The sequence below is a fragment of the Leptodactylus fuscus genome, chromosome 3, assembly GCF_031893055.1.
Source record: "Leptodactylus fuscus isolate aLepFus1 chromosome 3, aLepFus1.hap2, whole genome shotgun sequence".
Taxonomy (NCBI): domain Eukaryota; kingdom Metazoa; phylum Chordata; class Amphibia; order Anura; family Leptodactylidae; genus Leptodactylus; species Leptodactylus fuscus.
This window is the reverse complement of record NC_134267.1, coordinates 136,149,922-136,174,558: the sequence shown is the minus strand read 5'-3', so window position 1 is coordinate 136,174,558 and position 24,637 is coordinate 136,149,922. Positions and strand designations below refer to the sequence as shown.

At 39.3% G+C, this 24,637-nt stretch overlaps 1 protein-coding gene across 1 annotated transcript in view; it reads left to right on the top strand.

The window, feature by feature from the left end:
- The first annotated feature begins 642 nt into the window (after nt 1-642).
- Nucleotides 643-24,637, top strand: part of FAM83B (family with sequence similarity 83 member B) — a 106,235-nt gene continuing 82,240 nt past the window's right edge. The window contains exons 1-2 of the mRNA XM_075266671.1: nt 643-720; nt 21,911-22,388. Of these exons, the coding sequence (XP_075122772.1) occupies nt 21,933-22,388 (456 nt within the window). The 5' untranslated portion in view covers nt 643-720; nt 21,911-21,932. The remainder of the gene's footprint in view (nt 721-21,910; nt 22,389-24,637) is intronic.

The window sequence follows — 24,637 nt, the reverse complement described above, 5'->3', positions numbered from 1 at the left end:
CTACAGTGATCTGTCATAGCCATCTGTGACAATGTCACAGTGCTCGAAGCTTTGGTTACCTTTGTTGTGAATTCTGCTGCAGCTAACCATTCAATATTAAAGCTTATCCAGATTCACTTACTAAAGCTTTCTGCTTCTGCTCAAGGTATTGAAAGGACTGAGTTCTGAGCTTCCATGTGTCAAATATCCCATCTTTACGTGAAGTGAAAGTTCACACACCACTATAAGCTACATAGCAAGACTTACTCCAAAAGTATATAGAATATTTGCTCATTATACTATGTCTATGTTATGTTGCTTAGGAAAGCAATAAAACTTAAGAAAGTCTAGGAGAAGTTAGCCCCTGACTAATATTCTAGTCATAAAGTGTGATAATGTCACTAAGACGTTCAGGCTTGTACTGTCATTACTTTATAACAACTCCCTCCCCCATTCTCACATCAGCGAGCTTGCTGTGCTTAGTGAAATCTCCAGCCTGACATTATTACAGGCAAGGGATGGGCCTGGAGTTTAAACTGGTTTTGCGCTGCTCCTACATTCTAGGCGGTTTCATATGACAAGTCATTTGCATGTTACAACAGGTAACACACCTGTCTCCCAAGGGCTCTATTCATGAGGACTAGCCAAACCCAAACACATTACTCTCATATCTCCTCCAGAGCAGTGACACAAATCACACAAGCTTCTACCTGCCGGCCCTTTCACTGCTTCCATTTCATGGTAAGTAACTAAACTTCTTTTGCTGGGCTAGTTTCACATCCGATAAGTAAAAAAAATACGGCACATAGGTTATAGATATGCAGAAGACAGATAGAGTGTATAATGTGGACTGACGGATCAGTCACTCTAATCTAAGATGCTTCAAAGTGATAGTGACATGGAAGTGTCTGTATTCTGCTCTGTCTATGAACTGTCTGAAAGTAACTCTGTGAAGATGGCTTCTCTGGTTTTATTCCAGGCTAGGTAGCCACAATGTTATATGATTTATGTGTAAAAAAAAAAGTTTTATTGTTGTGACTGCGAGAATTACTTTTTTGTGCCGTACATATTTTACTCTATACCTAGGAGTGAGCGCGACAATGTATAAAGGTATAAATAAATCCAAGTGGTACAATGTAATAATACATCATAATACAAGCAGATATGTGTCTGTATGTGTGTGTGTGTGTTATTTAGCTACTGTATAGCCTAATGTGGTATTTTATTATACATATAAGATTGAATTGAATTTATTGTTAACCACGTCATATCCCAATGACATGATATAATTGCTATAGTATAGTATACCTTCTTTTGCTATTTATCTACCTATCTAGATGTATAAGTTGTTGTGAATGTATGTGTTGTCAATGTGTGTGATTGCAGCCCATTCATCACTGATTTCATTGGGGCTGTATAACTAATTTTGGTGAAACCTAGGCATCTTACCCACAACTGTACTTTTGGCCCACAATTGTGGATCTGCAAAGTAGGGACACATGCACCTCTATGGGCCCATACACACAGCCATAGTTTTTAAAGCTGTGTGTCTGGGCTGTAGCGAAAAGCTGCAAAATATGGAGACAATGCTATAGCTGTCAGTATTGACTAGTTCTACTCACTCCAATGTATTGGTTATTGAAAAGCATGGTTAACACATTAATATCATGTTCGGTATACTGGACCGTACACATGATTGTGTGAAGGAGGCCTTAAGTCTAAGGCTACGTGTGTCATGTCCATTACGGGATGTCTGTAGTGGACATTCTACAGCAGATCTACCCGAGGCCAAAAACCCATGAAAAGCACAAATAGATTTCACCACAGGTTTTATTCCAGCAGCTAGTTCAGTTTTCAGCCTTTGTTGAAGAAACTGACCTGCTTCTGGTTCCAAACAGGTTTCCTTTTGTTCCATCCACTGCACTGCTACTGTATATTGCAACTGGTTAGTCATTGATGATTCTACTGGTGGCTAAGCTGCTACCACTACACCACATGTGGTCCCAAACTAAAAGGTTTTTCAAACCCCATGAAGTCTTTTACAAACAGATGACTATGGTATACATTATATAAATTATTCTATAGCCAAATAAATTGCACTATAGCAGTTATAAAGATATTATACTATAGCTATCCATTCCCATTCCTCTGCACTTTACCAGTCACATGCCAGTCTTAGTTTATATGTCCAGCAATGATGTGTCAACATACAGACAGACCTAGTAGTTACTGACTGTAGCAATGACTGATGGACACTATTGAGGTCACCACAGTGCCCAAGGATTTGGTACAGAAGTCACATGTCTAAAGACAATGACATCACTGAAGCTAGGTAAACAGGGAAGTGCTGTATCAACATGGAAGCAGCAGGCGATGAGTAAGGTGACTACTTTGTTATTTTATGCTACTGTCAGCTGTTTGTAAAAGGATTCTGGCACTAATTGTTACATTGGAAAATTAAGAATTAGAAATCTACCATGTTATGGGATTTTTTTTTTTCCCAATGTCGATTGTGAGCCCCACATAGAGCTCACAATGTCCATTTTTCATGTGCAAAAAGAGAAAAACATGGCCCGCACATCCCAACCTTATACATTGATCTAGTACTTCTTAGCAAATTTTGCAATACCGAATATGAGGTTCTTAGTATACATATTGATCAATGTGCATATGCCCACTAGCCACTTAACGGCGACCTCTTTATAGTGGGTCCCTACTCTACTGGGCACGGCGCTGCACAGCAACCGCCACAACCGCAACACAGCGCCCGCAGGGCGAGCGACCCAGTGGTCCGGCAACACCCCTGCCACCAGACCAAGCCCCCATGCTCTGGGCCGCGCTACCCCATGGGCACAGCACCACAGGAGCAGCAGACACCATGCAGCACCGCACCGTATGAACAGATCTCAAAAAACAACCTTATCATATTGCCCCAGTCAGAGGACTGAGAGCTAGTAGGTGGGTCCCTTTTTGCAGTTTCCTGCTAATTAAAAACACCTGGGCAAAATAGGGGGAGTGGTGGTACCAAGGCAAAAACAAACAAACAAACAAAAAAAAAAAACGGTGAAGGAAGAAACTTACCATACATGTGCAAAAAGAGAAAAACATGGCCCACACATCCCAACTTTATACATTGATCTAGTGCTTCTCAGCAAATTTTACAATACCGAACATGATGTTCTTAGTATAAATATTGATCAATGTGCATAAGCCCACTAGCCACTTCACGGCGACCTCTTTATAGTGGGTCCCTACTCTACTGGGTGCAGCGATGCACAGCGACCACCACTCAGCGCCCGTATGTCTTTGGAATATGGGATCGAAATCCATGCAAAGATGGGGAGAACATACAAACTCCTTGCAGATGGCTTTTTGTCCTTGGTGAGATTTGAACACCAGGACTCCAGTGCTGCAAGGCTGCAGTGCTAACCACTGAGCCACCGTGTGGCCCATGTTATGGGGTGTTGGTCCTAAATTACGGATCTTTATCAATTCAGTCCAAATTGCCTAATAGGGTATCTTTCTTTAAACTCCAAGTCGGTACTGATACACCAGTATTTTACTCCAAGCAATGATACTAATATTTACTAAAAAAAATGGTACATTTTCTGACTCTTCTTAACTAAAGCCCTTTCTTATCATGAGGCAAAACTATCGAAGTGGTTGTAATTTGATACATTCTGAATGCTTTCGATTCTATCTTGTACTATAGTTTTGATGTATTTTAACTGATACAATCTTTAAGTGTATTTGTCCACTATTTAGTGACTGACCAAACATGTAGGTGGTCTCTGAGGGAAACTATCATAGATCATGTGCAGTTGCATAGGGCCTTGTATGTGAGAGGGCTCATAATCTAGTGTAATGCTTTTCCGAAAACAGGAAACCCATTTAAGAAAAAATTATTTAACCACTAAAAGTTAGTGTTCATACTTACTTATCATTTTAATCATGTTTGTCAACATCATCAATGTATTAACTTTATATTAATGTGTAAAATTGAAGTTCAATGCATTAGGGTTAGATTTGGGCCTGTGAATGGATGTTTTATATTGAAAGCTTCAACAGTGGGAGGTTACATTCATACAGAATTATGTATCTTATTATATTTTATGTCATTGATTTAGATTTACCATTTCAACTATTTGTAAGTATCACAAGTTTCTTTAAATATTACAGTAGGCCAGGCCGTATTGAGCTAATATGCCAATGATACTATGATACTGTGTCATAAATTGACATATTGTTATCCAGCTCCTTTGTCAGCATATCACGTTGTCAAGTGATCACCAGAGTACAGCCTGAATATGGCTCTTGTGGTTACATGCTTATTTGTAATGTGGATTGTAAGGTTATAATCTCTGCTCATTGTAAGCCATATTGGTGGTCATTCTTTGTTAAATCAAATAATGGCTCTATTAAGTTTTTTTTTTCAGCTTTTATACCGTAGTGTTGGTAAGAAGTTTATGAGGAGTGAAGCAGTGCCAATAAAGGTTGAAACTCCTAAACTCCAATGCAAAATCTGTAATGGGGCTCCTGATATCTGTTCCAGTTTATATTGATATATTTTATGGTTCTGAGAGACTTCGGGGTCCAGAGCAGGACAGCAACTGTTATCTCTCCACCCCCTATAGCTACACCCATGAGTATCCACCTTATCACAGTTTACTGACATCCCAATTCCTCTACCAACTTATCTTTAGATAATAAAGGTGGAATCGCATCTGTTGAGGCAGACTGAGTATTAGCACCAACTAACAATAAACTAACTAATCTCTGTAGGGTTGCATCAACCTATTACACTGTTTGATGCAAAGTACATTGAGTTGTAATGATTGTTATCATGATTGTTCCTCCAACATTTATTTGTCAGACAATTGTCGGCAGTGCGTCCCTGTAATCGAATGACAAAGATGGTCCTATGAAAACATGAATAATTGGATCCATCATCATGCAGTGTACTAATCCCTTAAACATGTCTACTGCCACTAAAATGACTTCTAAACCACTTGTATGCTGTTGTTGGAGCCATTAGTGGCATAGTATATATACATATATACATACAATTACTTATATTTATTTATTTATTTAATTTATTAAATTAGTTTATCCAAACAGATGTCATGACTTGATTGTTAAAATTATTATAGGCATGAAGATACCTAATATTTATATTTTTATTGTTTCTTGAGTTTTATTTTGTAAAAAAAAAAAAAATCATTTATTTTAAGTATTTGAGCTTTTATTTAATTTGCATTGAGTTGTTTTCACATAAACTTGCAGGCATAGTGTATATCGATATATGCCTGTACACGTTGTCTCTGTAGAATAACGTGGTTATACATATGTGGGGTAGATCCAGTTATATCATAAAACAGATATGTGGATTTAGGCTTCAGACTGAAAATATGTGTACTTAGCCTCCAGACTTGTCAAATGGTAAACTCTGTCCATTTTTATGCCAGAAGGACTCTCGCTGGTGATCAATGGAGTGCATGTGTACGCCTAAATGTGGAGAATAGCTCTTTCTGAGGGCATACTTGCATCTTCATATATGACAAGACAAAGAAGCATCTTTAAGGAGTCAAATAATTTAATGTTTGCAATATTTATGTTGAAATATCCGTCAGGCGTGTTCTCTAATACCAATTGTGTGTATGTATGTATATATATATATATATATATATATATATATATATATATATATATATTATAAAATACACCTATGCTGTAAAAAAAAAACCAAAAAAAAAAACCCTAACGATCAGCTTTCTAGCTAATTGCAAAGTGCATCCTGTGCACAGATTCCAGGTCTCACCCTATTGAGTACAGCAGTGACACTCCCATTACTGGGAGCCATTGTGTTGTTGCAGTGCAGATGTGTGCCATATACTGGCCTTACTCAATATAGGTCATGCACAACAGGTACAAATATAAAGAATCAGCTGAAAAGTTTCTTTATCATTACCTCACATGACATGTTTACTCATGCTTTGTGCTGGACAATATGTCTTCAATTACAATAAGGCAAAAATGAGGAGGCTTCAGAGCGTGGGCTAGCTGTCTGTAGAACCATGATAACAAAAGGGTTAGACTCAGACAAAGGGGAGAGTTCACATCTTCAAGAATGTTCTCTGCTGTGCACACACCTATAAAGGCTCCAGTAAAATTCAATCTAGGGACTCCCTATAGAGCTTCATGCAAATAATACCTGACCCCTGTTTGCAAATTACTAGAACTCTGCCAGAACACATGGTTTTTGCATTATTATCTTTCTGCCTACACCGTGCCTTGAACTGTTTCTGTCCTAGGTACTTGTCAGTTTGCTACAGCTTGACTCTTGCCTTATATTATGGCCTTCAAGCTCTGGGATACATGTTCATACAGCAGTTGTCCTCAGGCAGCAGCAAGATGATTGAGGTTGAGACATTGAATAGGCGGCACTGGGAGGGCGGGGATGATATTGGTCAGCCTGCTTCTATACCTAGGTGTAGTATACTTCTGGATAGTTTGTTGTATAATCTACCCAGTTATTAAGTAGGTGCATAACTGATGGAGATACTATATGGCATCTATGTACTTAATAGAGAGTTTATTGTGCCTGTTACCTTATGGACCAATTTGAGATTATATAAAGTCATAAAGCCATCTTTCTATATAAGTCACATTACACAGGCATACAGTCTTAGAGCATCACATAAGCACCATATTGCAGTAGACAGAGTGCCTGTTGGTCTCATAGGAAATCTATGTGCTAAAATATAGGGGTCGAATTACTAAGACAGCCATTTGATATACTAGTCTTAATAAGAACCCTGCCCTAAAACAGACATGAAAGAGGCAAGTCACCAGGAAACAAGAAGGTTGTGTTGGAAAGACACCCCCGGAGCCATCAGCAAAGGGGGACATGACTTTGGGATGGGGAAACCAATAACTCCTGCAGTTTCTTCTTTGTGCAGTAGTTGTGTAGATTTATACAGACTGGTTCAGCTTTAAGAATATATCAGTGTATATTCAGCTTTAGGCGTACATACCTGTGTATATTCTGCTTTAGGAGTATGGTTCCCATGGTTCCCTAGAGGCTTCCTCCACGGGGTTTTTTTCCTCTCCTGAGTGCTGTAGGATGACTCTTTCTGAGTTGAGGGTTTGCGATGTTTAGTCAGTTGTGTGTAATAAAGTGTTACTTGTCACATGGTCCATTGGTACACTGTCACAGCTTTACTTTTGTGGTTGAGGAGTCAGGTGGAAGTTGCAGTCAAGTTATTGTGGACTTATTTTAACTAATAGAGGAGATTAAACCTCATGGTGGTGAACAGGCTGAGCTTTGGAAATGGCCAGCCTGAAGGATGTCGTAATAGTAACGTCATCCAGGAGCGGGCACAGGGGTTAAGCACAGGGTCATTGGTGCCCTTAAAGTGTACTGGCTCTGCTAGAATTGCAAGCTGGAGCGTGTCGCCCCTTTATTTATTTATTGCTGTCTGGCCGGGTGCTGTATGTCAGACAGCTGGGGATCTCATAGTATTCGTGAATCCCAATGGTCTAGCACTTCACCTGACTCCTTCTGTCATTATTTTACTTCTGTGAGTTTAATAAAGCTGTGGCCATTTTGACACCCAAAATAAAGTTTTTTGTGCATTTATTCCAAAAGTCAATATTTACCGTAGTTTGGGTGGTTTTAGGAAGGAGTGAGGGACATCCCATATCCAAAAGTCAAGTAAATATGCCTGGTTATTACATAGAAGAGGAGAGGTGAAGTGAACCCAGAAGTTCTCCAACAGTGCCAATCTTTTACAAATTCATGGTGTTGTTGTTTTTTTTACATATAGATATTCATAATGGATGTTTTTGTAATTTTTTTTTGTATGATATTAGCAATTGGTAGGAGAAAAGTTATTTTCCAGTTTTGTTCTAGAGAAGACATAATTGATAAAAAAATATGTGGCATAGTACTATCATGTATGGTTGGGGGATAGTATCTAGCCCCAGTCCTAATAAACCCATTTCAGGAGGATGAAGTGTGCTTTCAATTTTAACTGTACATAACGTGTTTAATTGAACCATAATGGTCCCGTTAATGGACAATCACAGGTGTGTAATATGATGCTTATATAGGAATTTTCCACTGGGTGCCTTTTCTTCCTCCTTACCCTAATTACCTTAAGTGGTTGAATTGAGGATATGAAAAACTCAGATTTTCATGGTCCCTGCTTAGCCCTATCAGTCATTTTCTCATTTCCTTGGACTTTTGGTGAAGTGCTTTCTACCATATACTGCCTCACTCATGAGCTACTAGGACCCAGTACTGTTTTGGCCTGCTACTTTGGTAGCCATACCTATAGAGGATCATTCTCCTCCCCAGTGTAACTGGTAAATGTGTCTGTCAGGTCCCGTGTAAAAATTCCATTGTATCAGCTGATCCAGAGAGAGCTGCGAAGAAAAGTCATGTGTTTCCTAGACTGACAGTTCTAAAGTACTTACAATTGTCAGCACATAGGCGGTAGCAAACTTCAGCTTATCCCTACTAATAGATGAGGTGGAGGGAATTCTAGCTAATTACATGTACACATAACAAGAGGAAGGATAATAGCTTTAGGGACAACCGTCTGAGTCCTGCCAAATGTGTACAAATGAAGAAAAAGGGGAGAAGTAAATTATTAAACTTACTGTAATGTATGTTCTTTGTTTGTTGACTGCAGCTCTACCCAGACTTGTCAAACAATTTTTTGTGAGCCCTGTGGTTGGAAGTTGACATAGGAGCTATTAAATGAACCTTTGTACTTTGCTGTTTGTTCTTCTTAGGGATAAAAAAAATCTTCGCTGAAGGGAGACAATAGAGTAATTTCTAGGATGATGAGTAAGGGAAGTGGTTCAGGTCTTTGCTGCTACTTGCCAATAATTTTCAAGATTAGTGGAGTCTGTTTAGGACAACTCCCTGTCTGATTTAGCAATACTATGTGACCTGACAGACTTGAAATGTGTGTCTGTAAAATGGAAATTTATGTCACTTTCTATCCAGCACTTCACTTGCTCATGAAAGCACTAGTAGTTAAATTACATGTGCTACTGGGATGAACATAAAAAGTACAGTTGACATTTATTAAATAAGATAGAATTTATTATACATCAGAATTGTGTGCTTTTGGGTGAAGAGGTATCAGCTAAAGAGACTGGTATAAAAGCACCAAATAATAGATAGCCAAAACACAAAGGGGAGGATTTAAGTTTGAGGCTAAAGCCCATGTGGTGGCCACAGCAAAAAAAGCTCTGGAGGAAAAAAACAAGGTTGCAACGGTTTTCACAGAAAGTCCGATGAGGTATACTCTGTGGATTTTCTGCTTCCATTGTACCTATAGGGAAACAGCTGGAATCACCACTTTGCTGTGACTATAAAAAGCTGTGGGCAAACCCCAGTATTTACACCACTTGGGTCCCCAGGCCTTTCTTGGGATTTGTGACATAATGCAAAGTTAATATTTGCATTTTTTTTATCCTATTTGTTCAAACATTTTGTAATAGTTTGCATGTTTATGCCACTAACTCCACTTGTAGGTAAGTGGGTTAGGTGACTGTGGTTAGTCCGTCTAAATGTCTGTACACCAGATTTATCAAGAGCAACATTTGGCCAGACCCCTCCAGCCTAGTAGGACCCTGTGGAATAATTTGCGGGGAGATCATTACCTACATAGGATTTTCCCACTGGGTGCCTTATTTTACTTCACACCCTAATTCCCTACGTTCTCCTTCCCCTTCTTTATTTATATTCTCTCCTCCTGTCCCCCTTTCTTCCCCTCTCTCTCTAATCTCGTCCCGCTTTCCTCTTTTCCATTTTCTCAGTCTTCTTATAACATTAGGCTACTTCTCCTTTTATATCTGCTAAATATGTAGAATGTTCTCTGAGTGTACAAAAGTACTTAAAGGAAAATGTCTTTATTACCAGTTGGGGTTCTTGTTCACGTCTTGAATGGGAGCCATTCCTGTCTCAAGGGATCTGTGGGGGTGCTAGGTATACTGTTGACCTACTGTATGTAGTTCGCTGCATTAAAATCTTTCCATTTTCTTTGTTACAGGTCTTTTGAAATTTTTTGTTCAGCTATTACAAATCAGTATGTCTGTGCAGCCGATTATCTGTTTGAGATGCATGGAGATTTATTACATATATCAGAGCTTATTCAGGATTGCAATTTTACTGGTTTTCAATGTCAGAAGCACTGATATAACATTAAGGGCCACAGTGGTCACAGCTGTGACCTGGCCCAGAAACCAAAACCAACATCGATAAGTCACCCTTTCTGTTTTCCTTTGATGGCTGGTAGTCTATGCATGGTAAATTCCCGACTTCTGTACTCTGGAGCTCTGAAGTGAGAAAATGAAGGGGAGTGTAAATACTGCTATAATGTATGCATGAGATGTGTCTGGTAGTTAAGTTGTGTAGGGAGGGCCTAAGTAAGCTTTTGCACCAGGGCCTTTGAGCCTTTAGCTAAGCCCCTGGTATGGGGTGCTGACTCTTCTATGTCACTAATTGCTAAAAAAGAATGGGCAGAAGAAGAGATTGTCTTTCTTCAGACTTTTTATGGATGCATACAGAACTCCACTTTGTTTGCAACTTCAAAAAGTTAAGCAAAGATGTTACTGCTCAGAGGAGCACAGTTAAACTCATCTGTCTTTCTCTTTCACTAATAGGTCGTAGGGGTGGGATGCAGCCCATTCTCTCTAGCTCTGCTGAACCAGTAGTGAAAAATACAGCTGACTGTTACCCAAGCTTGGCACACATCTTATGTCATTGTTACAGAGAACTCTATTCCCCTACCCTTCCCAAGGACCCCCATTTGGATGAATCGGCATCTTATCCATTTTAGGTTTTTGTCAGGGGCAGTGATGTGGATGAGGGCAGGGGTACAAATTCTGGGTCAGCTCAAGCCTGAAAACATGGGACTTCTTCCTTTTTTAAAATTTGTAGAGCATCTCCGGCTCCCAAGAGATGTCTTATATCATCATTACATGCTTTTATCACTTAATTATTATCTTTTTTCCCTGACTTGGAGTTCTCTAAGCTGGAGCTGTCATCTTGCTTTTCTAGCATTTTATTTGCAGTCTAATTTTGCAAGGTCTCTTACTCCAAGGTTCCACCTTCTGGTCTGTCATAATTTCCTTTTTACATAAGCATATTGACTTTCCCACGGTACGATTTGGTGTAAGTGGTGGAGTGGTTGAGGGACACTATGATAAATAGTTTTTTTTCACTTTACGCTTTTTGTGCATGAAAGTTAGTTATGGCCTGGCAATTCCCTGATGTACCCTCCTTGATCATTTTCTCCAGCTTATTAACAAATATATCCCCTTATACCAGCAACTCTTCCTTAGTAGAAAATGTCCACATACATTTGAAAAGATAAATGCATGTTGGTTGAAGATAAATGAGACTGCAACTTATTGGTTTAGTTCTTGGGGCCTGGGAGGACAAAGCAACGTGAATGGTAGATGATTGATGGGTGTGTGTGTGTTGATGCAGCAATATGAGAAGGTTCTGTTTTTCGTTTTCCTCTACAATATGTTATTGCATTGCATTCTTGATAGATCCTCTGTGTTGTGTAATGAATTTTTTAACCCAATTGCACATGTATGGCGCTGCTGTCAGTTGTTCCTTTGTTACTGCTTATTTTTTAAATTGCAAAAATAAAAAATATATATATAAAAAAAAAAAATACCGCCAATGGTCTAGTGAACTGTATGGGATAGTGTTGCAGTACCTAAACCCATATACATTATAGGTCACTAGTAGATATGAGCGAACACTATTTGAAACAGCTGCTCCCATAGAAATGAATGGATGTAGCCGGCACGCGGAGGGTTAAGTGGCCGGCAAAGTCAGCGTGTCAGCCATTTCCATTCATTTCTATGGGAGCGTGCTATTTGAAACGGCTGTTTCGAATAGTGTTCGCTCATCTCTAATCATTAGCATTACTGGTACATAGGGTGGCCTAAAACAGATGATCTGCAGGAATCCTGGATGTAATTTATAGTGAACACTGTGGTTGACAAATGGCATTTTGGTGGACAATAAAAGAGGCAACGCATGATGCTCCTTCTACCCTCAAACAATTTGCAGTCTTAGCATCTTGACCCCACCAATCAAAACTTCTAACATCAAAAGTTTCCTGTAACTGCAGTTACACTTTAGTAGTAACATAATGTACTTTTATATACATGAAAATTGTTGCAATTTCAGTTTCTAATTTTATCTGAAATTATACATCTGGAACACCCACCAATCACACAAGAATATATTATAGATTGGTTTCCCTGCAAAGTTGATTTGAAGTGGAATATGTGTTTTTTTAAATTATAAATACTTGTTTATACCACATTTCAGTCTGGGCTTGGAGGAGATTCTCACTTTGATGTTTCGGGTTATTTTCATCTCCTATTTATAACATATGCCTTGCAGTTATTTTTTAGTGTTAGAATGGTGGTCCTATTGTTTCAAGGGTCAAAGGCAATTAATGTAATATTTTTTGTGTGGTTGCAAGTGAAAATCAGGAAACATGTAACAGCAAAGAAATACAATGCAAATACTAAGTTGTTTAGATGATCATTATTATATCACCGACCATGGAATTATTATGTTTGGTGCCAATTTCCATCTATATTGCTTAATTATCAAGCTCTGTACCATTATTTTGAGTATATCTATACATGAAATGCGTGACATGAAAGCTAAAATCGGATAAGTTTCCAGTTGCAATACTAGCCTTTATAAAGAAAAATACCTTGAGCTATATAAAGTGGTGTGTTCCTCAACATATATAAACATCCGTGACCTCATGTAGTATGGCCGATAGCAGAGTATTACTGTATGCTGCTTTGGATACCTGTCAGACACTTACCTCCATTATTTGTACTGAGGCAGATAAGTACTAGTGATCTTATGTCTCCTTCTGGATGGGACTGTATTCTTTACACATTCTTTATTACATGCAAGAGTACATAGTCTATGCATCCATGTAGATATGGCTTGTATTAGTTATTACCTGCACCCTGCTTATTCCTGGCGTTTCTCTGAATAACGATTGACTTTGATTTAGTCTTATAGATGGTTATGAGACCCAAAAGAGACTCTCACTTTGATTTGACTAATATTAGGTCTTGTGGTATTATCTAATCATTGTAGCTTCTAAAGCCCTTGATAAATGTATATTATCTTCAAAGGGAAAAGGTGTCGGCTAAGGTATGGATATATAGCATCACACTATTCTTTGTTATCAATGAAAGGTGTGACTTTATTATCAACTGTTATTAGTGTATTATGATTTAATTATTAGTCTGTTTATGAATGATGGTCTATCTGATAGCTAGCTCTGGACATTGGGTTGACAATTCTCTCTACATAATATAAGGAAAAATATTTTTGTACCGTGTTAGCCAGTGGATATGAAATATAAAAAAAAAAATTGAGTAGTCTTCAGTAGTTGATACATTGTTTAATGGCTAATAGAGATGAGCGAACACTAAAATGTTCGAGGTTCGAAATTCGATTCGAACAGCCGCTCACTGTTCGAGTGTTCGAATGGGTTTCGAACCCCATTATAGTCTATGGGGAACATAAACTCGTTAAGGGGGAAACCCAAATTCGTGTCTGGAGGGTCACCAAGTCCACTATGACACCCCAGGAAATGATACCAACACCCTGGAATGACACTGGGACAGCAGGGGAAGCATGTCTGGGGGCATAAAAGTCACTTTATTTCATGGAAATCCCTGTCAGTTTGCGATTTTCGCAAGCTAACTTTTCCCCATAGAAATGCATTGGCCAGTGCTGATTGGCCAGAGTACGGAACTCGACCAATCAGCGCTGGCTCTGCTGGAGGAGGCGGAGTCTAAGATAGCTCCACACCAGTCTCCATTCAGGTCCGACCTTAGACTCCGCCTCCTCCGGCAGAGCCAGCGCTGATTGGCCGAAGGCTGGCCAATGCATTCCTATGCGAATGCAGACTTAGCAGTGCTGAGTCAGTTTTGCTCAACTACACATCTGATGCACACTCGGCACTGCTACATCAGATGTAGCAATCTGATGTAGCAGAGCCGAGGGTGCACTAGAACCCCTGTGCAAACTCAGTTCACGCTAATAGAATGCATTGGCCAGCGCTGATTGGCCAATGCATTCTATTAGCCCGATGAAGTAGAGCTGAATGTGTGTGCTAAGCACACACATTCAGCACTGCTTCATCAAGCCAATACAATGCATTAGCCAGTGCTGATTGGCCAGAGTACGGAATTCGGCCAATCAGCGCTGGCTCTGCTGGAGGAGGCGGAGTCTAAGATCGCTCCACACCAGTCTCCATTCAGGTCCGACCTTAGACTCCGCCTCCTCCGGCAGAGCCAGCGCTGATTGGCCGAAGGCTGGCCAATGCATTCCTATGCGAATGCAGACTTAGCAGTGCTGAGTCAGTTTTGCTCAACTACACATCTGATGCACACTCGGCACTGCTACATCAGATGTAGCAATCTGATGTAGCAGAGCCGAGGGTGCACTAGAACCCCTGTGCAAACTCAGTTCACGCTAATAGAATGCATTGGCCAGCGCTGATTGGCCAATGCATTCTATTAGCCCGATGAAGTAGAGCTGAATGTGTGTGCTAAGCACACACATTCAGCACTGCTTCATCAAGCCAATACAATGCATTAGCCAGTGCTGATTGGCCAGAGTACGGAATTCGGCCAATCAGCGCTGGCCAATGCATTCTATTAGCCCGATGAAGTAGAGCTGAATGTGTGTGCTAAGCACACACATTCAGCACTGCTTCATCAAGCCAATACAATGCATTAGCCAGTGCTGATTGGCCAGAGTACGGAATTTGACCAATCAGCGCTGGCCAATGCATTCTATTAGCCCGATGAAGTAGAGCTGAATGTGTGTGCTAAGCACACACATTCAGCACTGCTTCATCAAGCCAATACAATGCATTAGCCAGTGCTGATTGGCCAGAGTACGGAATTCGGCCAATCAGCGCTGGCTCTGCTGGAGGAGGCGGAGTCTAAGATCGCTCCACACCAGTCTCCATTCAGGTCCGACCTTAGACTCCGCCTCCTCCGGCAGAGCCAGCGCTGATTGGCCGAAGGCTGGCCAATGCATTCCTATGCGAATGCAGACTTAGCAGTGCTGAGTCAGTTTTGCTCAACTACACATCTGATGCACACTCGGCACTGCTACATCAGATGTAGCAATCTGATGTAGCAGAGCCGAGGGTGCACTAGAACCCCTGTGCAAACTCAGTTCACGCTAATAGAATGCATTGGCCAGCGCTGATTGGCCAATGCATTCTATTAGCCCGATGAAGTAGAGCTGAATGTGTGTGCTAAGCACACACATTCAGCACTGCTTCATCAAGCCAATACAATGCATTAGCCAGTGCTGATTGGCCAGAGTACGGAATTCGGCCAATCAGCGCTGGCCAATGCATTCTATTAGCCCGATGAAGTAGAGCTGAATGTGTGTGCTAAGCACACACATTCAGCACTGCTTCATCAAGCCAATACAATGCATTAGCCAGTGCTGATTGGCCAGAGTACGGAATTCGGCCAATCAGCGCTGGCTCTGCCGGAGGAGGCGGAGTCTAAGGTCGGACCTGAATGGAGACTGGTGTGGAGCGATCTTAGACTCCGCCTCCTCCAGCAGAGCCAGCGCTGATTGGTCGAGTTCCGTACTCTGGCCAATCAGCGCTGGCCAATGCATTCTATTAGCCCGATGAAGTAGAGCTGAATGTGTGTGCTTAGCACACACATTCAGCTCTACTTCATCAGGCTAATAGAATACATTGGCCAATCAGCGCTGGCCAATGCATTCTATTAGCTTGATGAAGCAGAGTGTGCACAAGGGTTCAAGCGCACCCTCGGCTCTGATGTAGCAGAGCTGAGGGTGCACAAGGGTTCAAGTGCACCCTCGGCTCTCCTACATCAGAGCCGAGGGTGCGCTTGAACCCTTGTGCACACTCTGCTTCATCAAGCTAATAGAATGCATTGGCCAGCACTGATTGGCCAGAGTACGGAATTCGGCCAATCAGCGCTGGCCAATGCATCCCTATGGGAAAAAGTTTATCTCACAAAAATCACAATTACACACCCGATAGAGCCCCAAAAAGTTATTTTTAATAACATTCCCCCCTAAATAAAGGTTATCCCTAGCTATCCCTGCCTGTACAGCTATCCCTGTCTCATAGTCACAAAGTTCACATTCTCATATGACCCGGATTTGAAATCCACTATTCGTCTAAAATGGAGGTCACCTGATTTCGGCAGCCAATGACTTTTTCCAATTTTTTTCAATGCCCCCAGTGTCGTAGTTCCTGTCCCACCTCCCCTGCGCTGTTATTGGTGCAAAAAAGGCGCCAGGGATGGTGGGAGGGGAATCGAATTTTGGTGCACTTTACCACGTGGTGTTCGATTCGATTCGAACATGGCGAACACCCTGATATCCGATCGAACATGTGTTCGATAGAACACTGTTCGCTCATCTCTAATGGCTAACTAAAAATGATGACATATTGCAAGCTTTTGGGCCTACTAAAAAGGTCCCTTTATATACCAGCCTGATTAGAAACCATAGAAACCAATCACAGAGAAATAAAGACTCTTAGACATTTGCTTTTAGGCATTTTCATAAATCTTTGCTAGTGACTCAGAAATATATGTATATCTAGAGACATGGCAAACAGGAAACTTTTTAGCCCTTTCCTGCTATCTGTCCAAATAGTATTATACAGCAGAGACTTGGTGGCAATGCCTATAATCAGTGCCTGGTCAATGATATTGTCAGGATCTGAGTTATTTATAAAATAGTTGAGTGGTCTTTGGTGGTGTTTGTCTGGGGATTTGAGCCGGTGTCCTGTGGGTCTCTGGTCAATTCTTTTTGCCACTGAGCTGTTGGGATAATGGTTGGGTATCTGCCACAGTGTCTACTTGAGCTTGCTTTGTGTCTCGGTGGATGCGTGCTTCAGGTGTATGTAATTGTCATCAACCTATCAGGTCTTTAAAATGCTGACTGCTGGCTTCAGTCCTCACCGGTTTTCATGGTTACCAGCTAGGATTCTTGGCCCAGTCTAGAAGGAGAGTTTAGTTGGAGTTGTATGGTTTCTGGAGCTGTATTGGAAGTGGAGTGAGTTTTGTTCTGTGTGAGAGTCTGCTTTTCCCTCATACATTGCTACTCAACCCCTGTCCTGCATTTCTGGCTGCCTGTCACTGTTTTGGTATTAGTGAGTTTCTGTTTTAGGTTCCAGGTTGGTTTTGCCCCTGTCCTGTGATACCCTTTCCTCACTACTCAACTCTTCCTCTCCTCAATTCCTGTTGTGTGTTTAGTAGTTGTGCGGCACCTGTTAGTTCTCCAGCATGCCCCATCCTAACTTGTAGTGTTTGCAGTTGTACTAATCCTTTCGCTATGGGTGACCACCTCTATTTTCCCAGACCCTAGCCTCTTTCACCTCTCATCCTACGTGTCTGTTAGGTCTTCACGTTTAGAGAGCCAGTAGTTGTTGGGGCTGAGCTTAGCTCGGGAACAGCTGACCAACACCCTCAGGCAGGGCCCAGTCAGCCATCTTAGTGCTAGGGACAGCTTACCTGCCATGTTTCCCTAATAGTGCTAGCACCATTCAGTACCATGGTTGTGGAGCATCTACACAACCGTGACAGATATTTTGGGGTGGATTGCAATGATCCATTGCCATAATAGCAGGGAGCCTATTGAAGGCTCCCAGGTTTGTCTGGCGTACCCTTGTATTATAGGCTGCTCTATGTGGCATTATTTTACAATGCATTGCATTAGTTATCAGACCTTCTGAGGTCCAAAAAATAACAAGAAAAGGTAAAATAATAGTAAAAAATAATAAAAATTCAAATACCCCACAGAACACTTAAAAAAGTACATAAATAATGTAAAACACAAACATATTAGGTATCCTTGTGTCCAAAAACACCTGAACTACAAACTTAGAAATATATTTTTTTTCCATACAGTAATTGGCGTAGCAGGAAGAAAAAAATCAAATGAACTGAACCGCTGTTTTCTGTCTGTCAGTCTCATCTTCCTCTTGTTTGGTGACAGCTGGACACGTATTGGGCAGCGATCTCCACAATGGCCTCTTCTTCTCCCAGTAGGATGTAGAGTTTTCTCTTCTCGTCTGCAGATATGAAGTCTGGGATGTGGGCAGAGAAATCAATCAAACCAAAAAACATTCACAAAATTGGTATAAATAATACTTATATATTACCCAGCAACAAAATTTTTTGCTAAATTTGGGATTACTATAAGGGGTTAAAACGTAAAAATATTTGGCATTGCCAGAATTGTACCGGCCTATAGAATACAGGTGTCATTTTTGCTGCAACGTGAATGTTGTAAAAACAAAGCCTGTAAGAAAGTTATGATAATACAGTTTTTCTCTACTTTCTCCCCATTCTGAATTTTACCAGTTCTACAGTATATTGTATGGAATATTAAATGGTACAATTTATCCTGCAAAAACAAATCCTTCATATAACTCTGTGAACGAAAAAATTAAAAGTTGTCAAAAGCGAACATCAAAATTTGAAAAATGTCTGTGGCAGAAAGGGTTAAAGGATGTACTAAAAGTTATATTTTAGTGGCTGTTATTTTTCTAAATTTTCAGTACTTTATGAATTATGGATAGTCATGCATTCCAGCTACATTAAAAAAAAACAAAAAAAACTTTTACCTTCCACCTGAGGGACTAGAAATCATGTTCTATTCTATGTGAAAATAGGTAAGGGTGGCCATACACATTAGACTAATCATGGTCCAACTCAACAATTTTGGAGGAAATTAGCCAAAAAGCGTATTAACATCTCCTTGCTGCAATACTGTAAATGTACGAAGTGTATATAGTAATTGTGAAGCTGGATAGTTTACTGTCATCCAAGGTATGGCCACCTTCGAAAGAAACAATCTATGTAACTCATATAGTGCAAAAAATGTGAATCTTTCTTTTATCTCATCTTATCTTCTTATCTTTATCTTTTATCCTATGTTATCTTATCGTTTATCTTTCTTTTCTTTTATTTATTTGATGTCATAAATGCTTGGCCTCATCCCTGACTATAGAAGACATTACTGTAGAAGGGATGGCGGCGTGTGTTTTGACTTCTCTCTTTGTTTTGTTTAAACTTGAAATAACTCGAATGCCAAACCTTTTGCTATCGAGCAATAAGGGCTCACCCATGATGTCACATAACTAGCATTCCAAAATATCGTTTTGCTGCCACATGATCTTTTCCATCCTTAAACCACTATAGATTGATAATGAAATATGTAACATAGACATTTCAAAGTTGCTTTGATCATTTATGAGCTTAAATAAAGTGTAATGGCTTATTAAGGCGATGCTTTGATGACCAAGCAGTTTCCAAAGACTTCTTATGTTGCATTAGAGAAGGAAGCAATAAGGGTGAGGTTGTCTTGCCTGTGTCATCATCTAGAATTTTAGATCAGCTCTGATGATACATTGTCATATTGCTGCTAAAATGTATATGTTATGTAGGTTTATTGATGGCTTATTATGCTATAGTATTCATATCCCATACAAGTTAAATCCAGAACTGGTTTTATTAAAGCTAGGTGTTAGATGCAGTTAGACCACCACACGATTTCATGTTACATTTTCTCAAGCATTATGTCCTTTATCGCTTTGAAATGACGTATTTCAGAAATCTCCACGAGAAGCGAAATTGTAAGGCACACATGTCACAGCGGACATGTACCAGAGTACTGCATGTCCGACTCTGTGTCCGGTAAAAAAAAAAACGTTTCACGCGGAGAGCATAAAACGCTCACCGGCGCTCATGATCAGACACTTTTCAAACCCATTCAAATGAATAGGTTTGAAAAATTACTGCAGATTTCTGTCTCCTGCCCTGTTTTGTGCAGGAAACGGTAACCTGCAGAACGGAGTCCCAGGCGCAGATGTGAATGAGCCCTGACACATTGACGAGAAATGAACATTAATAACTGACATTTTTGTCCTTTTGAAAAGTCCATTTTTTCACTGTCTTGCGCATGTAGCCTTAAACTAAATACCAACTACAAATACGATTATATACGTACAATCGACAGAAATGTTTGGAGACAATCCAGCTTGGCCGAACCCCTGAAACTATGATAAGAAACTGATGATAACCACACTTGGAATTTCATAAACATATTTTTGTATAGTCTATATTGACCTGAACCCTTAATTCAACTTGTTATGAAATTGGTGTTCTTTTCTCCTTATATAAGTTTTATTAGCTGACAAAACTATATAAAATAATTAAAACAGAAAACATACTATATCCTGTAATGGTATACATACACAGATATGTCTTACAAAAAATAAACAGACATGTAGATATAGATATAGCAAGAGTCAAACCAATACTTGGCACACTACTCAATAACCAAACATATCATATACCGTAGCATGTTACTATAAGACTATGAGCAACACACCATGTAAATAATATAGGCATATTATATTAACACAGTGTCATGCTGAGGCAATTCCCTTAATATTTCCTTCATTTGTATATGGATAGATATTTAGATACCGTATATACTCGAGTATAAGCCGACCCGAATATAAGCCGAGGCCCCTAATTTTACCACAAAAAAACTGGGAAAACTTATTGACTCGAGTATAAGCCGAGGGGGGAAATGCAGCAGCTACTGGAAAATTTCAAATTCAGTCTGGATGAATATAGGGTATCTGCAGTGCTTCTATTAACCCCTTCCCTATGGAACAGGAGCACTGCAGATACCCTATATTCAGTAGACCGGGCACTTTCAGACACAGGGATACCTAATGTGTTTGTGTTTCACAGTCATTTTCTACTTTTGTATGTATTCTAGGGAAAGGAGTGATTTAGAACTTTTATTTTTTTAAAGCTTCTTTTTTTCCCCACTATTTTATGGGAGATTCTATACATTGATATTGTGGCTGGTCATAGACCCCCCCCCCAAAAAAAAAAATAAATAAAAATAATAATAATAATAATAATAATAATAATACATTTTTTTTTTGCTGACTCAAGTATAAGCCGAGGGGGGCTTTTTCAGCACAAAAACTACTGAAAAATTCAGCTTATACTCGAGTATATGGTAGATAGATAGATTTCCTGAGAACTATTTCTATTTTGTTTTAAACCCCAGACAACCCTTTAATACTATTTCAGATCATATTTATACGGTAATAATAATGTTTCTTATATTACTTATAACATGCACATCTCAGAAGTTCTCAGACAACAGTTAAAAGTTGTCCTTACTGAACACCTATAACCTAATAATGCCTATTGTGTGAGAATATTATATTGACCTTGACTCCTTGTGCTTGCATCATAAAACTGGTGTTTTAGACGGTTTTACCATATATCTGATGAGTCTACAGTTACTGTTGATATCCAATTGTTAGAAAACCGTAGCAACTATGTATTGCACAAACCATCTGGAGCCATAACACTTGATAAGTTAATGTGGACTGAACATATTGCAGCTGTTAGTATTGACTTCAGTGATAAAACTATCATAAAGCACTGGGTGTGATCAACAGAAGAAATGTCTATACATTAGTAAACATAAAAATAACCATTATATTTAGTATTTCTCTACGAATTATCAGAGTTTGTGCTGACAATGTGCTGCCCTATATTTCAAATGCATTGTACCCATGTGTAATAACTACAATTATGATATTGATATCCTCTATAAACCTTTTATTGTTTGTGGCACATGGCCAGATGCCTTTTTCAATAGAAAGCAATCATATCATGCTTTTAAAGAGGAAGCTGCAATATATTTCCCACTGACTACAAAATAGACTTATTGTATCCACCACCTAGTCAACATAATACTGAACTCTTCATAATCTAATAATATTTTCATGTGTTTCAGGTGTTTGGTCAAATTTTTCAAAATGTCGGCCATGGTAGACACATTATCGTTGCTTTCATCTTTACATGATGAAGGCAGAAATGAAAGCTTTATAGAACCTCACTACAAGGAATGGTATCGTGTCGCTATCGATGCGCTAATCGATGGAGGTGTTACTTCCTATCAAGAGTTTCTTGTTCAGGAAAGAGCTACAGAATTCCTTGCAGAAAATGAACTGAATTATATCATAAGTCATATTCAGAAGCCAGTGGAGAGTGTGGACAATATACAAGGAGACTCAACAGATGATAACTCGTCTTCTGGAACTTATTGGCCTATAGAGTCTGATGTAGAAGCACCAAATCTTGACCTTGGCTGGCCATATGTGGCACCAGGACAAATAGGGGCTACAGATATAAATCTCTATTTTCACCCACCAAGAGGGCATCCACTTACAATCAAGGAAATGGTCAGGAAGAGTATCAAGGAAGCTAGAAAGGTAAGATAAGATAAGATCATTTTATTTATGTACTTCAGCTTTAAGTATTATTTATATATTATATACAGTATATTATAGTAATAATAGGTGTGTAATGCACTTTGTTGGCTTGGTGTGGATTTATGGCCAGAGTCCATAAAATCAAAGTATAAGGATTTCCACTTCATACGTTGCTTAAGTGTTTTTTTACTTTGCTCAAACACTCGTGATATAGTATATAATTAATCAATAACGTTTCTGCCACGATCCTGGACTTCATCAAATTCTACAAAACATAGTGTATAAATAATGAGCACTGCATACAAAAGTATGTACAATGCAACATATACTGTAGATTTGTCACTTATAGAGTCAAATATAGTACAAAATTACAAAATTGTAATTGCCAAATGGCCAAGTAGTCATACAACAGAGATTAATTTAGGCATAATGCATGTATCAATAATAGGACATTAATTCATCTAGACATCCATAAGTAAGTCATCGATCAGATGGCTTGACTGTGGTTACCCGGGGATCCATGAATTTGTAATACACGTGTCTGAAGGAATTGAAATTAAGGAATGGTGATACAGAAACAGATATAGCACAATGCATGGTCTAGTAAAAAACATCATAGGAAGGAAAAGGAGAGCCAGGAGTACATAGCATCAAAACTCTACCTGTGTCTCAAAGGTATTAGCCTAAAGATGGCCAACAGACGTGGTGTTTTCTTAGTAGGAGCTGTAATGTTAAAGTATACTGTATGATATGACGTAATGTAATTTACACATGATGAAACTAATTCATATATAGTCATATCTTGTATAGGGATCCCTGGAGCCTACCTCATAAACAGAAGGAATTCATGAGATGGATCAATTTAATAGTCTGTTGTCTGATATTTGTACTTATCCTATGGGTCGTATTCACTAAATACTCTGAGCAATGTAGGACACCAGGAGCTAAAACATTAGATTGGATAGTACATTGAGTGCTTTTTTATATTCAGGAAAATTATAAACAAAAGAAAATGGAAAAACATGTCTGTTTTTCACTTTTCATTTTTTTTAAATTAACTTTTAAAAATAGTTTAAATTATTTTATTTCCTTTTTTTTTTTCATTGGGGAGGGTGATTTCCCCTGTAACTGGGGCTGGTACATTTAGCCCAAGTTGCAGTAAGAATACAGCCTCATGCCCATAACTATAGAGCTGATCTGGGTCCTTTAGCTGGACCCAGCAGCTCTAACAGACTCTGATCCCGGTGAATCATGTGACCGCCAGGTCAGAGGGAAGCTGCATCATGTAAGCGTCCATAGCGGTGTATACAGCACTCATTGAGCACTGTATACACAGCAATCAGCAGGGCAGGGAAAGTAATAAACCTTCCCTGTCTTTTCTATGGGAGCTTTGGCTGAAGTTACAGCTGGTTTCCATTTCAGCAGCTGCTGAAAACTGCTTGGACGTACCGATACATCACTGCAGAACAAGGCAACCACATTCCAGATGTAAAAACCCAAAGGGCGGAGGTGGTTAAAGAATCATATGTGTAGAAATAAATAACATTTATGCTCTAAGTTTCTATTTGCATACACATTAAAAAGGCAATGAACGTACTAAAATATTTAATATATATCTTTGTTTTCAATTGCATATGTTTACTGTGCTGAAAACCAATAATTTGTATCATCACAAAACCACAACATCTTTATGATTATAATAAACTTTGCTAGCCATATTCATGTATTTTGCATAGCCAGAAGGATTCGGTGCTATGTTATCTTCTGCTGCTGACAATGTCTATTCTCCATTAGGATTTCTCCTAATAATTCTCTACAGTGTTAACGAATACTTATGTTGTGTCATGTTTACATCCTATTTTTCACTGTTCTGGACAACTACTTGAAATTATGACTGAATTTCCACCCAATTAAAATTTAACCAAAGACCAGTATTTGGTATTCTGCTTATCCCAGAATCATAGTGATCTGAAACTCATAAACTGAGTATTTCTCCTTGCGTTTAATCAGAGTCCAGTTAATAATTATTGAACTTGTCTATGGGTTGAATTGTCACAAGGAGGGTGTTTTTGGCCTGTGCATAGAAGGTAGGTGAGCTGGCACTAGGAACACTTGTTTGACACAAGAATTTCTACTCCAGTCCATAAGGCTGTTCCTCCCAGAATAGGTCTGTAGGATAACTACAACTATATGCTGTATTTGACCCTTGCATTCAAAAGAACATTGGCCAGCCAAATCTATTATACATT